The 15,128-nt window shown below is 41.1% G+C and overlaps 2 protein-coding genes across 2 annotated transcripts in view; both read left to right on the top strand.

Annotated features, from left to right (window-relative positions):
- The window catches only part of poc1b (POC1 centriolar protein B), a 110,650-nt gene extending 98,722 nt beyond the window's left edge, over positions 1-11,928 (top strand). The window contains exons 11-12 of the mRNA XM_044035715.1: positions 11,482-11,618; positions 11,697-11,928. Coding sequence (XP_043891650.1) covers positions 11,482-11,618; positions 11,697-11,700 — 141 coding nt within the window. The 3' untranslated portion in view covers positions 11,701-11,928. The remainder of the gene's footprint in view (positions 1-11,481; positions 11,619-11,696) is intronic.
- A 2,860-nt stretch (positions 11,929-14,788) lies between these two features.
- LOC122775766 (transmembrane protein 263-A-like) overlaps positions 14,789-15,128 on the top strand; it is a 34,195-nt gene continuing 33,855 nt past the window's right edge. Inside the window, exon 1 of the mRNA XM_044035911.1 lies at positions 14,789-15,030. Coding sequence (XP_043891846.1) covers positions 15,023-15,030 — 8 coding nt within the window. The 5' untranslated portion in view covers positions 14,789-15,022. The remainder of the gene's footprint in view (positions 15,031-15,128) is intronic.

Below are 15,128 nucleotides of genomic sequence, written 5' to 3' on the forward strand. Positions count from 1 at the left end.
GCGGCACAAGTCTGGACGCGGGGAATGGGACGCAGTCCTACCAAAGAAGAAGACAACGATGCTGAAGCTCCCTCGGACACGTCTAGTTCCCAGCTGAACAGTACGTGGTGTCAGCCGGTTCGAGGGTCACCAGGTCAAGGATGACTATCCTTTACTGCTGTCGAAATGTTTGTTCTATTTGCTGAACGGGGCTTATACTCCACCTTCCGAAGGGGCGGAAGTTCAGTTTGTGCATGCGCTGATAACGCGCTGGTTGATGACTAGGCTAATGAATGGCTATACTGTCTGTCTGTGCTGCCCCCAGTGTTAAGGCAAGTATTGCGTCTTGTAGACACATTGCGTTAATTTCTGTAAATCTGCTCATACAATACGGCTGAGAGATACACGAGGCAGCGTGATGAGTGTGGGTAATTGAAAGCAAGTATATCCCCGACCTTACTCTCTCTCTCACACACACACATATAGCCTGAGGGCCAGCCTAAGCAGGACAGTTGCTGAGGTAATGGTCCCCTGAGCTCCTCCTGCATTATTGAAAGGCTAGTTCATTCATGTCAACAGGAACTTCCTGCCTGCCCGGGCAAGTGTAAGGGATACACACACACACACACACACACACACACAAGGAGCTGTCCGCATGCACACTCAGTAACCGGAGAATGCCAAGACCCAGCTATGAGGAGCCGCCACATCCCCCAGGTTGAGTGGACTGAACCAGCGGTGTGTGTGTGTGTGTGTGTGTGTGTGTTGCATAATCCACAGGGACATGACAGATCGGCTGTGGCAACAATGGAGTGTTTGAAATTGTCTCCGCTGTGATTAGCGATGAGGAAGCTGAGAAAACTTAAACTCGTTGGTGGTTCACTACTCACTGAACAGAGGAGTGTTGATGAAGTAAAGGCTTTCAGGGCGCGAGAGAAAAGCTGCTGCAACTCAATCTTGAGCCCCCAAAGCTCATTTTAGTCTGGCGAGGCGAGTAGAGCCGGTGGAAATGCGCCATTTGTGTCAGCACCTCATCTAACCACACACCTATCCCTTTAACATGCTGATGTTCACCATCACAGGGTATTGAACAGGCAGTCTTCACACCCTGACCCTGATGAGCATCAATGCTATGGATCCCTGCTTGATGATGTCTTCCCACACTCTGCGCTGACAAGAGAGGTTGTTTTGTGTTTGTCCTCATGATAATCTTCACGTGTGTCCCTGTTGAGCTTGTGGTGTGCTGAATTCCTCCTCTGCCTCTTCCTCCCCAGCCTGGGTATTCTCCCCTCAAAGGATGTCATGGGACGCAGAGAGGAAGTCCACATTAACCACGACAGCTCACATGACCGTTCAGACACTAATCCCGCTAAAGCAAAGCACGTAGTGTAGTCCATGTGCTTCCCATGTACTACGAATGAATGCATAAAAAAAGTAATACAGCAGCGGTCCATTGGTGAGAAGAAGAAGAAGAACAACAGGAAGAACAAGAGGAAGAGGAAGATCAGTAAAATCGCAATTGCTTCACAGACATTTCTCACATTGTCGAAGAAGAAAACAAGTTCAGCAGAAGAACGAAAGAATGGAAAGTTCATCTGAGGAACTGTGCTTTGAAAAGCTAACATTTTTGTTCCTCACGGGCTGCCATAAACCTTTATTTACACGACCTCTGAGGCAGCAGGTCACATGCTTGACCCTTCAAGACACAACAGCCCTCATTTGAAGTGGGCCACTTGTGGAATTCCCAGCAGACCTTTCGCGCTGTAAAAATTCCTGCGTATCCTGCTAAAGACGTTTGACCTAACCCAACAGGAAGTTCAAAAGGTCACAGTGGATTTGGTGGGTGGAGGCCGGATCACACAAACACCTGATAAGCAGCAGATTACAGGTTCATATACCTTGGGGACGGCCCCGGTGACCTTTGAATGTTTTTGGGACTCGTCACAGGGCAAGCAGTGAATGAATGAAATGAAGGTTTGATTAAAAAAAATATATGTGCAACAGTTCATTCGTTTAATTGCTCATAAAAAAATCAATCTAGACATTTCCTGCTGGTAATCATAGTATAGAAGAGTCATCATATACTTTATATATTTCAAACAACATTCAAACTGCAGTGTGTTGGTCCTGATTGTGACATGATGTGATCATGGACAAGGAATTCATATTAGAGGCCAATATAGTGATTTATTAAGAAAAGAAAATCAACTGTTAGAATTAATACTCATCGTGACATTGAATGGACGTGTGTCTATTGGGAATAAATGTCACAATTCTCTAAATTCTCAAATCAACTTACAGTATTTAAGTACATTTAATGAGTAATTACTTTTCATACTCAAGCTCATGGAAATATGAGATATTTTGAAACGTTTAATCATGTGGTTTTCGAACATGACTGTAGAGCTATGCTTTTCACCGAGTTCTAGCTTAAACCTTCCCCCAGTCTTTGCACAGTGATCTACGACTGCATAAGTCAAACATCTGACTCATCATGGCATCACTGCTGAGCGGAAACAAAGCCTTGTGAGCGACTAAAATATTGATGCTGTGAAAAGAGGCGTGACTTTGCAGATGTGCCTCCTGCTCTCTGCTACAAACCCAGGAAATAATACTTCTTTCTCTACGATACAGCCAATGAAATTAGCTGAGTTTTGCAGTTAAAAAAAAACAACATTTTGGCACATATTGCACCATGTTGAGAGTCTGTTATATATCATTATTGCAACAAAGGAACACACATTTATACTTTGCTCTGCCCCGAAGATGCTCCAAGCAGACAGGAAATCCCTTTACAAGAACATTTTTCATTTTTAAGCCTGCTAAACTCTGACCTAGAAAGGTGTGGAGGCTGAAGTGGCAGCAGCAGCAGTGTGAGGCAGCTCTGTTGTAGCAAGAAGTGAGTGAGGAAGAAGAAGAAGAGAGTGGCTGTGATTGCAGGGTGAGTAATAGACTGGTGTAATGGTGGATATGACTAACATATCCTGTATGAACGTCATAAAATAGACTATTAATGGAAATTATTATTATTATATATATATATAATTAGAACCTGCGTCCAGAAAGAGAAGAGCTGTTCTTTGCAAGTAAAAGTAGATTGGTTGACTTTAGCCGGACACTTTGCTACCACAGTATTTTCTGCCACTGTCATGCAGCTTGACACAGTGGAGTCAATTCGTTATTGCAATATGTGAAGTTGTTTGGAACTTGGATATTTTAGAAAACATGTCATAATTATAACAGGGGAGTGTTTAAAAGTGCTCGTCTTTCCAGTGGTGCTCAAATGCAACAGCTATTAAGGTTGAATGTTGCGTATCGCACGTTTTCATTTCTTAATATATTTAATAGTATTGATTTGTGTACTTTGTTTTACTAAAAACAACGTTTCTTTTTGACTCTGACATTTGGCGACACTAAATGCTGTGACATATGTAGAAATATGAAGACGACAATACTGAACACCAAACAGACATCAATACCAAACCGTCAGAGATTAATGACGTTGGAATGACTTACAGGTGAGAACTGAATCAAACTGAAGCATGAAGCCGACATGCAACATGTTGTCCACTCAACTCATGACACCATGTGGCTGCACGAAGCAACTGTTCAGTTCTGCTGACAGCAAGACAGTAGATCGATCTGTCTATCTATCTATCTATCTGTCTATCTATCTGTCTATCCATCTATCTATCTATCTGTCTATCTATCTATCTATCTATCTATCTATCCATCTATCTATCCATCTATCTTTAGGACATTTTCTGGTATAAACACAGATCTTGTCAGGACCACTAGTCCTTATGGAGACCAAAACCTGGTCCGAATGAGGCAGAACCTCATTAACCAATCAACTGTTTAGATTTAGGGCTAAGATTTGAATTGTGAGTAGGTTGTAAGCTGCTAATGGTCAAGGTTATGGGTGACCCTTTGTGTATTCTGTCCAAATGAATGGAAGTCAGCGAAGTGTCCTGTGCTGCGAATGGATGGCTGTGAATGGGAGAACTGTATTGTTTTGATTGGTTATCAAGACTAGATACTGTATAGTCTATATAGTATACTATATAGTCTGTATAGTATATATACATATACATATATTTGCATTTGCTTTCTAAAAAGAACCCGTGAGATTGAATGAAATGTTTTCGGAGCTGCAGAGATTTCTGAGTTTCTCCTGTTATTGTATTATTCTGCCTTTCATTTCCCAATTCAAGTCTGCTTTTCATTCTTGCAAATTCTTGTTTTATTTTTGTTGGGTTCTTTTTCCTCTTGGCATAGCATGACAGCTAATGTCTTCCACATGACACAAACACTCGCAGTGTAAGGACGACGAGCAACTTCGTTTCAGCATTTCTGGTAGCAACTCTAGTGAATGATCACCTGTATGAGAGCATGTACATACAAACAATGTGTTATATGACATACATGTATGTAAGTATTTGGGGTGTGAGAATTATTTTGGTGCTGGTCGTGGTGACCCACAGTGGCAGTCTGCTGATAGTAATGTCCAGATGAAGCACCCAGCGTTCTTCTGCATTCACTTGATTTTACTATGTGTGTGTGTGTGTGAGAGATCCACAATTTGACTGTGATCTTTGCACACTTTTGTAACAATGAATCATATCAGATTTTTTTTTTTTTGATGGAAAAACAGCAAGTTGGAGATTGGAAAGACTGAATCACTGCACACTCTGCGGTAAACATGTCAGGTGAGTCATTTCCGTAATAACATGCTTGTGATCCCCATTATTTTAATGTAGTGTTGTGCAAACACCTTCTGAAAGCTCCAGGACTTTGCGTTGCTCAATGAGGATGAGTCATAGTGGAGAAGTTGCACCCGCCAATGATGCTATTATGGGGAGGCTTTAGTCTGTACTGTTCTGTGAGTGTCACAATACTGGCTTTCAAGAAAGGAAAAGCACAGTATTTATTGACTTTGAAGACCCTTAAGTTATCGTCTTCAGATGGTACAAAACGCTGCTGCACGTCTTTTAACTGGCACGCGTAAATTTGAGCACATTTCCCCCATTTTAGCTTCACTCCACTGGCTGCCCATACACTTCAGGATCGATTTTAAAACGATTTTATTTGTTTTTAAATCCCTGAATGGTCTTGCCCCGCCCTACCTCTCTGAGCTTCTACATCCATACTCACCCGCTCGCTCTCTCAGGTCAGCTGATCAGCTGCTCCTGAGTGTGCCTAAAACCAAGCGGAAGCTCAGAGGGGATCGTGCCTTCGCTGTCGCAGCTCCAAAACTTTGGAATGCTCTGCCCCTCCACATAAGACAGGCCTCGTCCTTGTCTGTTTTTAAATCCCTTCTTAAAACCCACCTTTTCTCTTTGGCCTTTGACACTTCATGAGACGTTTGGTTTTATTTATTTTACATATTTTAATTTGAATAGAATTTATTGTTTTTTTTTTATTGTATGCTGCTAATTCTTATTGTATTTTATGATTCTAATTTATTTTAAGCTGTTTTATCTAATTTTGAACCTTTTATTATTATGCCTTTTATTTATTCTGTACAGCATTTTGGTCCATTGTGGTTTGTTTAAAGTGCTTAACAAATAAAGTTGGATTGGATTGGATAGTATATACACAGTATATGGTATTGCTGTCACATTCAAAACGTTAATTGTTGCGATTCATTTTCACCCACCTTAGTCCTTGACCATGAATGCCACCTATAGAATGTATAAAGGTGGACGGTTTTCCAGTTTACTCAGTGAAGTCAATCCGTATAATGAAAAGCCACCACGGGGCGACTCTGAGCAAAAAAAAAAAAGTGGAACTGTGATGGACTGGCGATCTGTCCAGGGTGTACCCCGCCTATCGCCCTGTGTCAGCTGAGACTGGCACCAGCACCCTCTGTGACCCTCATGTGGAGGATAAAGCGGTAGAAGATGAGACTGATAGTTGGTATCATCTAATAGACGTCCCTGAACTTCCAGTTTGGCAGTGTCAACTCTGGAGGTTTCAAAAACAGAACTTCAGATCCTTCTGGGCGACATACAGTACGTCACACTCAGTTGCCCCCTGATACCACCACGTCACCACACACCATGTACTATATGTCCACATCCACTATGACTAAAAAACGCCACCAAATAAGTATAGTAGTGAGGCTTCACTGAGAGAAATAGCATTGGAAGACACGTCGCACAAGTGAAGACACTTGAACGAGACAATTACTTGGATGCCATTATACTTTTCAAGCCCCAGGTTGATAAAATATTCTATACTGTATACGATATGAGTTAAGCACATCACGTACCAACAATCCCAGTCAGGCTCATCTATAATTCTACACTTACGTGTCATCTAATGAAGTGATGACTGCATATTTAGAGCCATTCACCCTGAACCCGCAGCTCGAGGCAAACAGACAGCATGAATTCTTCATGCGAGATCACTGTGTTTGGATTTAAATCGACAGATATCATGATGTTGAAAAAAGAAGTCGAGTAAGGTGAGAGTAGCAGGTTTGACAGCTGCACAGCTGCTTCGTTGTGTCACATGGCTTCGCCGTGGTTCGACCTGCCACTGTCCTCATATCACCTAATGTGTGGTAGCATGGAGCCAGCCGGGTGGTTTCAGAGACCATCCTGCACCAAAAGTAATCAGTCTTTTATGGCCAAATTGTGTAAAAGAGGAGATGGATGTTGTTTTTGGATAAAACAACAGGAAGTTCGAGAGCACACATTATTCCCTGAGCGGATCCTCCCAAAACACACTTATGACGGAGCCTCACCTCAAATCATTTCCTTGTCTTACTGCTCAGAGCAGCTGGAGAATTCTCCAGCTGACACAAAACCCCACGTGTCGTGTCAGGACACCGCCACTTGGACCACGTGATGTGTCCTTAAGTTTGTGGTCCACTAAAAACCCCAAGGAATGAAGCTGAAGTGTTTGACTATCAAATGCCTCAAGTTAACAAGCAAATACTCAGACAAATATTAGTTTGACACGCACACGCACACACACACACAGTCTGGTTTCCATCACTTCAGAGGACATTGCATTAACTTACATTCATTTCCTCATCAGTTTGTGCTATCGGGAAAAAAAAACACGATTTCTCAAAGCTGAGAATTTGCACGTGAAAGCCAAGAATGTGGTTATTATGGTCATTTCACTTGCGCTTTTGCAGGAAGCTTGCGAATCAGTGTCTTTGCCAGAGAGGAGAGAGTTGGAAAAATGCCTGTACATAGTTTCCATTTTTTGGCCTTTTTTTGCACATTAAAAAGACTCAAAAAGTTTTACTGTAAATTCTGATTTAACATGCAAAATCGAAAAAAAAAAAAATTCTCTAAAATCAATTTACTCTTTATTATAAATTGTTAATACACTATTTTAACATGCAGTAAAGTGTAAATTACTGCCAGATATTCAAAGTTATTCTGGAAAAAAAATGTCAAAAATCCCTTATTCGGAGGACATTTTTCTGTTACTTTTACGGTTAAAATAAGCAGGACATTTTGAGGCTTAAAGGTTAAGGGTTAAAATGTCATCATTTATGTTATGGGGACTTATTTTTGTCCCCATTAGGAAGACAAGTCCCCATAATGTACCACACACACACACACACAATCAGCCTTCTGAGTTGCTTAGTTTGTTATTGTATTGACATCCGTGATGAATCCATGATTTGTTGAATTTTGTCAAAAGACTATGATCCAAAGTCATTCTTTCGTCTCATCGTGCTGTTGTTGTTGTTGTTGTTGTTGTTTTTAAATCTCAGTCTCAGGCTTCAGGAGAAAGTTGAGCACAACAACATAGAAACAAAGGAGAAGGAAATAATTAAAAATTAGGTGACAGAAAAAGCTCATTAACACTGGAGGCTCATGAAGTGTAAAATGAGAGAGGCAGACATCAGTGTACAGTGTGAGTGTGCCGGAGAGGAAAGTTAATTCCCTCTCTCTCTCTCTCTCTCTCTCTCTCTCTGTGTCTCATTTTCTTTCTTCTCTCGCTGCTCGGGGTGAGTGTGAGATGCTGCTGGAGGTGTGATGTGTTATTCTTAGCTGTTACTGTTGCAGGGTTTTTTTTTTCCCCCCTGCTTTTGGCAAGCTTTTCTGAATCAGCGACAGCGTCCGCCTGCCTGCAGATTCACCTGTATATGTGATTTCTAATGAGAGGTCATGAAAGTGCAGAAGCGGGTATGGTGTGTCTTTTAGATTGTACTGAGTTTGACAGGAGATGTGCAAAACTGAAAAGATGGGATCGCGCTGTTTTTATAGATGACGAGGAATTTTACACTTTTTTACATTTATGTCACACATTTGTGACATCTGGGAAGTTCCGGTGTCATGGTTCCGGTCAAATTAGAAATATCGGGTACGACGGTGTGTTTTGCAACCGCTTTTATATGCGATGCAGTCTATGTTCATACCAAACTACCATTGTTACATTTGAAATAAGACGGTTTTACTGTAATATTACCTCACTATTGTTTTGTTTTTTTGGCACATTTTTCACAAACAGTGATGTCAAGACCTCAATTTGATAAATATCCACGATTCCACTCATTGCAATTTAATGTTTTATGGTTGTAAACAAGCCTAGCCTAATCCTGATGATTATCTGAGCATGTAGTCCAGGGGACACAATTACCAACAATCCGTGCATTGACTCATACTTGACGGTGTGATTTGTTTTTATGAAGGAGTGCAAAACCACAAGTGAGGCTATTAAAAGACTGGCAAAGAATAGTTATTGAGGAGGCGACTGAAGAGAAGGTATGGGTGGAAGCCTTGGATCAAAAAGAGAAAAGGAAGTGGAAGACAACAGCCTTCAAAATGCATCATAATAAGCAAGTGTTACAGGGAGAGAGAGAGAGAGAGAGATGGAGGGGGTGTTGGGGTCTGAATCATCCATTCCTCCCATATATAGGCTATTTATTTTTTTCTTTTTTGGTTGAATGAAACAACAAAATCCATGAGGAAAGTCTGGGTGCCTCTGCAGGATGACGCAGAAGGGATGTCCATGTTTGGGGAGTAGGATGGAGGCGGGAGGCGCATTTTTACGAAGTCGGCCTCTTTTAAATAATACAAACACGGGAGAGATGCTGCAGAGAATAGCCCACAGAACCCAACGCGACCTGAGAGCTGTTCATTCTGCTGAGAGTTTAAACAGCAAAAACTGACGTGTAAATAAGTAAATGTAAACATTCGTCCTTGAAAAATGAGGTCATCTTGTGTCCCCCCCACCTCGCAGTCAAGTGCTCCCATGTGATGGCACGTTTCTAAATGGGTCCTGTTTAAGGACACACACACACAGTAAAGGCACACTCACACATGCAGGCAGGCATGACCCCATTCAGACATGGTACGAGCAACTTGTCCAGAGAGATCTGATCACAAGACGACAGCGTCAAGGATGAGTTTTCACACCAAGATGTTAAAACTGAGTGGGTCTCCTGTGACCACAAAATAAAGCAGACAGTTTGTATGTGTCGCCTGTGGCTTTGATGTTGTAGTATCTCCTTTCCTCTCCTCTTCTTTTGTCCCATAGACAAATGTTTTGCTTGCAGGGAGTTCCTGATAAACTGCCTGTACTTTTAGTTGCAGGGGGAAACACAATAATTCTGGTTCATCTGGTCAAAACAGGTGGATTTGCATTCATTTAGCACATTTATAACATCAGCCTGTGCCGCAATCACCATTTGTTCCCATGCTAGTATAAGGAGGCTGCTGCAGCACTAAGAAACTAGGATGTACTGCAGCATGCTGTGTTGCTCTCTCTCTCTCTCTCTCTCTCTCTCCCTCTCACCTCTTTTTCTATTCCTCACCCTCCCTCACCTGGCATCACCTCCTGTCGCCCCTCCCCCTGCCTCACACCGGGGCTATGTGAATGAAGGGGGAATGAATGAACATGCAGCCATTCTTAATCTCATCGCGCTCCTTCCCTCTCTCTCTCTGCCCCTGGATCTTTTTAGGCTTCTCTGTCTCCACGTATATGTTTACCTTTCCTATCTGGATATTTATGTTACATACTTCCCTTTCCCTTCATTTATTATTTCCCCCTCCATCCTCTTTCTCCAACCCACCAGCTCAGCATTACAGAGCATGGGGGCTGTTGCCGTGCAGATTAAGTGTTTTAATCCTGAAGTGCAGGGACGGCAGGGTACAGTATGTGTGTGAGCACACGCACAGTCTTGTGCACAAGACCGGATGTTTCTGGCTTCGATATGATATGGAAACTGCGGAGGTTTACGACCACTGCTGCATCCCACACCGCCTTTCCATCATCATCAGCTACAGCAGCACTGCCACCATCTTACATCATCTTTCTTTTATTTTTTTTTTGAGGGGGGGGAGCACAACCAAGCCAATGGTGAGGTCATGGAATGGTTTCAGTGCTCATTCAGGAAAACCGCAGCTGAATGAAAAGAGAAGGGAGGGGTTAGAGAGAGCTCACGTGGGTGGGGAAAGCATGGCGTCATCAGAGGACACACGGTGGACCAGTGTGCTCATTCAGAAAAACTGGCTTCCATAGAGGAGAGGAGAGAAGAGGGAGAGGGAGGGGCTATACAAATGGATGTTAAGAAGAATGAAGGTTTTTTTTTTTATAGATGCAATGAGTAGGATTTAGGGAGGATCTGTCAACAGAAACTGAATACAATAAGTTCTCATTAATGTGTTGTTGCCTGAAAATAAAATGGGACGTACGAAAACATGTGTAGCACAGCAACCTTTCGCACTTAAAACTGTTACCCCAAATCATAATTCAAAACACCGGAGAGCGTGGTTGCCAAAGTTTCCAAAATACAATGAGAGGAAACGGCAAGAACGAAAATAACGGCCTGTAAAAATGTGATATTGAATAGAATAGAATAGAATATATATGTTATTGTGATTGTACGAAGCAATGAAAGTGGAATGCAAACATTGGTGCAACCTTAAAAACAAATAAAGGACTAATTTAACAAGATTATAAAACTAAGCAAACGCATGCAGTGGGAGGTGGCGCTAAATAGGATGCAAATGATCATTTATGAGCCACACTGGACACGTGATTATTATTAATTTCAGCATGTTATCAGACAACATGCTGCCCTCAAAAAGAGCAGCATGTTGGTTCACACCAGAATAGACTGTTTCAATATCTATATCTGCCAAATTTGACACAGACAACAAAAAAACAGCACTTTCAGTGCCAGTTTTGGAGCAAAAGCACTTCCATGAATCCATTCAGGCTTTTATTGTATGTAAGACAAACAGAGGTGCGTGAGATGCAGCCACCAGGCACTGCACACGCTGAATAAATGAGTGAGTGAAAACCACAGAGGACACATGCAACAACTAAACAAAAGGGTTTGGGAATATTATACTGGCTCTTTCATGATGCAGTGAACTGAAAAGCGACTGACTCACATAATTTCACCCAGACTGAACTGGATGTGCTGTGATGAAAGGGGACAGGGTGTGATGACAGGTGTTTGTTCTCATCGCAAAAAAAACTGAGAGGACACAGTGCTGAAGATGTTTTTTGTGTCATCTGCAGGACCAAAGAATAGCAGCAAAGTGTTTGTGGCCAGGGATGCCTGAGTGGAGGGAACATGTTCCATTTCCACCTACAGTTCTGTCTGTCCTGCAGCTCTCTTCCAAAAAGGACCCACAATCACACGCAGAACAACAAAGGTGAACTCCAACACTCGCACAATAACAGGACGTGTCTCTCACGTGACCCTAACGACCTTTCTTCACGCCTCGACTCAGGTGAAACTAACCACATGAACACGGGGCACTGTTTATCATAAAGACAGGGGTGTCAAATATACCGATCCAGCCCGAAGGATGACTTCGATCGACTGTGATCTGTAAATTGTCATGCACATGTGTAAATGGTAAATTTAGGCATAATAATGTTGAAATTGCGCTTATTTTTCCATCTTATTTCCAGTTGTTTGTCATGTGTTTGGTAAAAAAAAAGATGCTTAATTAAATGTAAAACAAAGAGAACCAATTTCAGAACTTGTTGTTTTTAGGTTATTAGGTGCTATTATTTTTTGCGTCTCCAGCCCACTTGAGATTAGAGTGCGGCGTCTGTGGCCCCTGAAGGGTGCTTAAGGATGCTTTTACACCAGAACTGTTTGGTCCACTTTAAACGGACTAGAGTTATTTTATTTTCCTCAGATACTCTGCGTCGTCCGCCTGAAAACATAGGCCTCGATTTGCTGGCAAGTGAACCCTGGTGCAGTTCGCTTACAGTGGCAAATACAAATGCTTGATGAACTTTCTTCTTTTTTCTTCATGTCAGGCAACACCGGCCCAAACACGCAGCTGTTGTAAACTGTGTGACATTGTCCAGGCGGTTTGGTCCACTTACAAAAGTGCAGTGTGAAAGTGACCCAAACCAAATTAAGTTGGGACATTTTTTGGCATTGTGGTGCCCAAATGGACCAAGTCCCCGGCACTATCCTCGTTTAAACGAGCCCTAAAAGTCCAAAAGAAAAACTAAGTGTCGAACATATTTGGGATATTTATTGGGTGAGAAAGAGATTGTGAGATGACTTTTGATTTGGCAAAAATGAACAGAATCGGCAAGTGAAATTTGAGATTCCCCTGAAATGCTGAGATTTACTCTGATCTGCTGCTGGATCAGAGTAAATCAGAGTAAAGCATCTGATCCGAGGAAGCAAATGTCAGTTTAATGCTTTAAAATGTCAATGTGAACTGGGTCAGTCAGACAACACACTGAGGCCCGAGGGCATTTAGTGGCTCACACACACACAAACATACACAGAGTTATGTGTCACAATTATCTCCATTGTACGTCTGTAGGTCAGAGTGGGGGTCAGGAAGTGCATGTCTCTGTGAGTAATGGTGTTAAATTGATTGTTCCCCATGGTCCATGGTTGTTCCGTGGGGCAGATTTTCATTTATGTGCTTATTTATGGAAAATATCCCAAAATTCTGAAAACAGAAAGCAGAACAAACTGATTTACTAGAAGGAGGTTGAATATTAAAGTGCTTGTTAAGGTATACTCTTAGCAGCATGGACCACATGGCAAAAACAGATTTTATTCACTGAACTAAAGGCTCACCTGATAAGATCCAAGCTTATTTTTTGCCTCTAAAAAATGGCATATAAAAATATCCCTCTATACACAACTAAATGCCTCTTCGCTATGAAGCATCCACTGTCTATTTTGCTGCGAACCAGACAATGTTCAGCATCAAGACAAACGTTGAATGTGAAACTAAATATTTAGCCAACATAAGCTTGAGGTTTATTTATGGTGTCGGATAACTGGCCTCAGGTATGTGAACACTTACAACACACGAGCATAATGGTAAATAGACAAAGACATTGAACTTTGATGTGTGCGGGCACATGCACAGTCACTTCTTACAGCAAGTATAGTTTTTATAGTCTGCCAAAACTAACGAAATAATGAAAACTAATATTTGTTTAATAAAAACTTGAGTTAAAAAACAAACAAAAAAACATAACTAATTGAAACTGAATTGTGTATTTATAAAAGTAGTATTGGAGCGAAAATGCGCTTAGTTTTTGTCTTTCTAAATTTATTTCATATATAATTCTTTTGGGTTCATGTGTTTATTTTTTCTCCTCTGGCAATTTTGAAAGGTTGTGTTTGAGACATAATTTTCATTCATACACAATAAAATGTTTTAATTTGTTTTTGTTTCCAATGTGGGACACAAGGCTCTGCAAGTTCATTATGTTTTGCAAGAACATTCATTATGTAGTTAATTGGGTTGAGTTGGTTCATCTAAGTGAATCAAACCTTTAGTCATTTATTGGGTTTATTGTTAAATTTTGCTCATGTTTTTCCCGAAATTGAGCTCCTGAAACTCCTGGCTCATAAACAATGTGATGTGTCTCATGAGGGTTATATATTATTGTTATTTATGTTGTTGTGTTTATGTGTGTCTTTAGTCTGTTGGCTTTATTTTTTACCTGACTGCACACTATCTATATCCAACCTCAGCAGTACGATGCACCATTTCTTGTATACTGTTACATTTGATTCAGGGATGATTGGTCATTATCTGTCCTAATGCATTTTTAAATTGACATCTTTTCCTGGGTTTTTATGACACAATAATTATTATCACCTTTTTGAATTGTGTAGCAAATACTCCATATTACAAAAAAATCAAAAACTAATAAAAAGTAAACTAGAACTAAGCATTTACAAAAAATAAAAACTAGCAAACTGGCTCTAAAAACTAATTAAAATTATTTGAAATCTAAAATCTAAAACTAATGAAAAATCCAAACTATTATAGCCTTGTACTGCATAGTAACCCCATCCTTGGATAATTTCCTTAAATGTGAATTTCACAGTGGTTCAATGACGCCATCTTGTGGACAGACAGTGTGTTATTATTCTCAGTCAGACTGAACCTCAGATGGTTTTAGGAGAACTCTTATGAACTAGCTTCATAATAATATTCATTCAGTGAGGCTTTTATTCCTGATCTTAAAACGTTTCATATGAAATACTTGCCATTATAATTATTTTCTCGAAGATTACCTTGAAAGTACTGTAACTACGCCCATAAATGTGACCCCTGTCTTAGACTAAACTAGTTGAAAAATGACAGACCCATCTGCGCTAAAAGAAAGAGAAAAAAGGATTTGGAGAATCATGATATATGTACAGAGGGATTGGGGCTGTGGCGCGTTTATTTTGTTTGATTAATTACATAAAAATAATGCGCATTTTAATAGTACTTTGTTTTTACACTCCAGACAACACGGAACCTTTCTTTTCCTAGTGCACCTGAGAAACGTTCCCTTCAGCTCCTAGCATACTGAATACACCGGTGCACCTCCAGGTGCGTTGAGTGACAAGTTTCGGTGGTTAGCGGCAGTTAGCAGCTAACGTGACGCATGACACGAATGAGACCGCGTTGCTTGGCCCGGTGGATTTAAAGTTTCACTTTTAAGATTCAAGTGTCACCTCAATGCTAAACGTGTAGCAGCGAACACGGACGCCAGAGCTAACGTTAACGGGAGCAAGCAGTGTCGCCGACGCACTCTCCACCAGGTGACGGGTGTCAGAGCCAAGATGAATAAGTAAGTCCACGTCTGTCTGTTGAATAAACTCACTGGACATTGGAAGTTTATATAAACTAAGCTAATGAACATGATTGTGTTGTTAAACGTATGTATAT

The sequence above is a fragment of the Solea senegalensis genome, linkage group LG10, assembly GCF_019176455.1.
Source record: "Solea senegalensis isolate Sse05_10M linkage group LG10, IFAPA_SoseM_1, whole genome shotgun sequence".
NCBI lineage: Eukaryota > Metazoa > Chordata > Actinopteri > Pleuronectiformes > Soleidae > Solea > Solea senegalensis.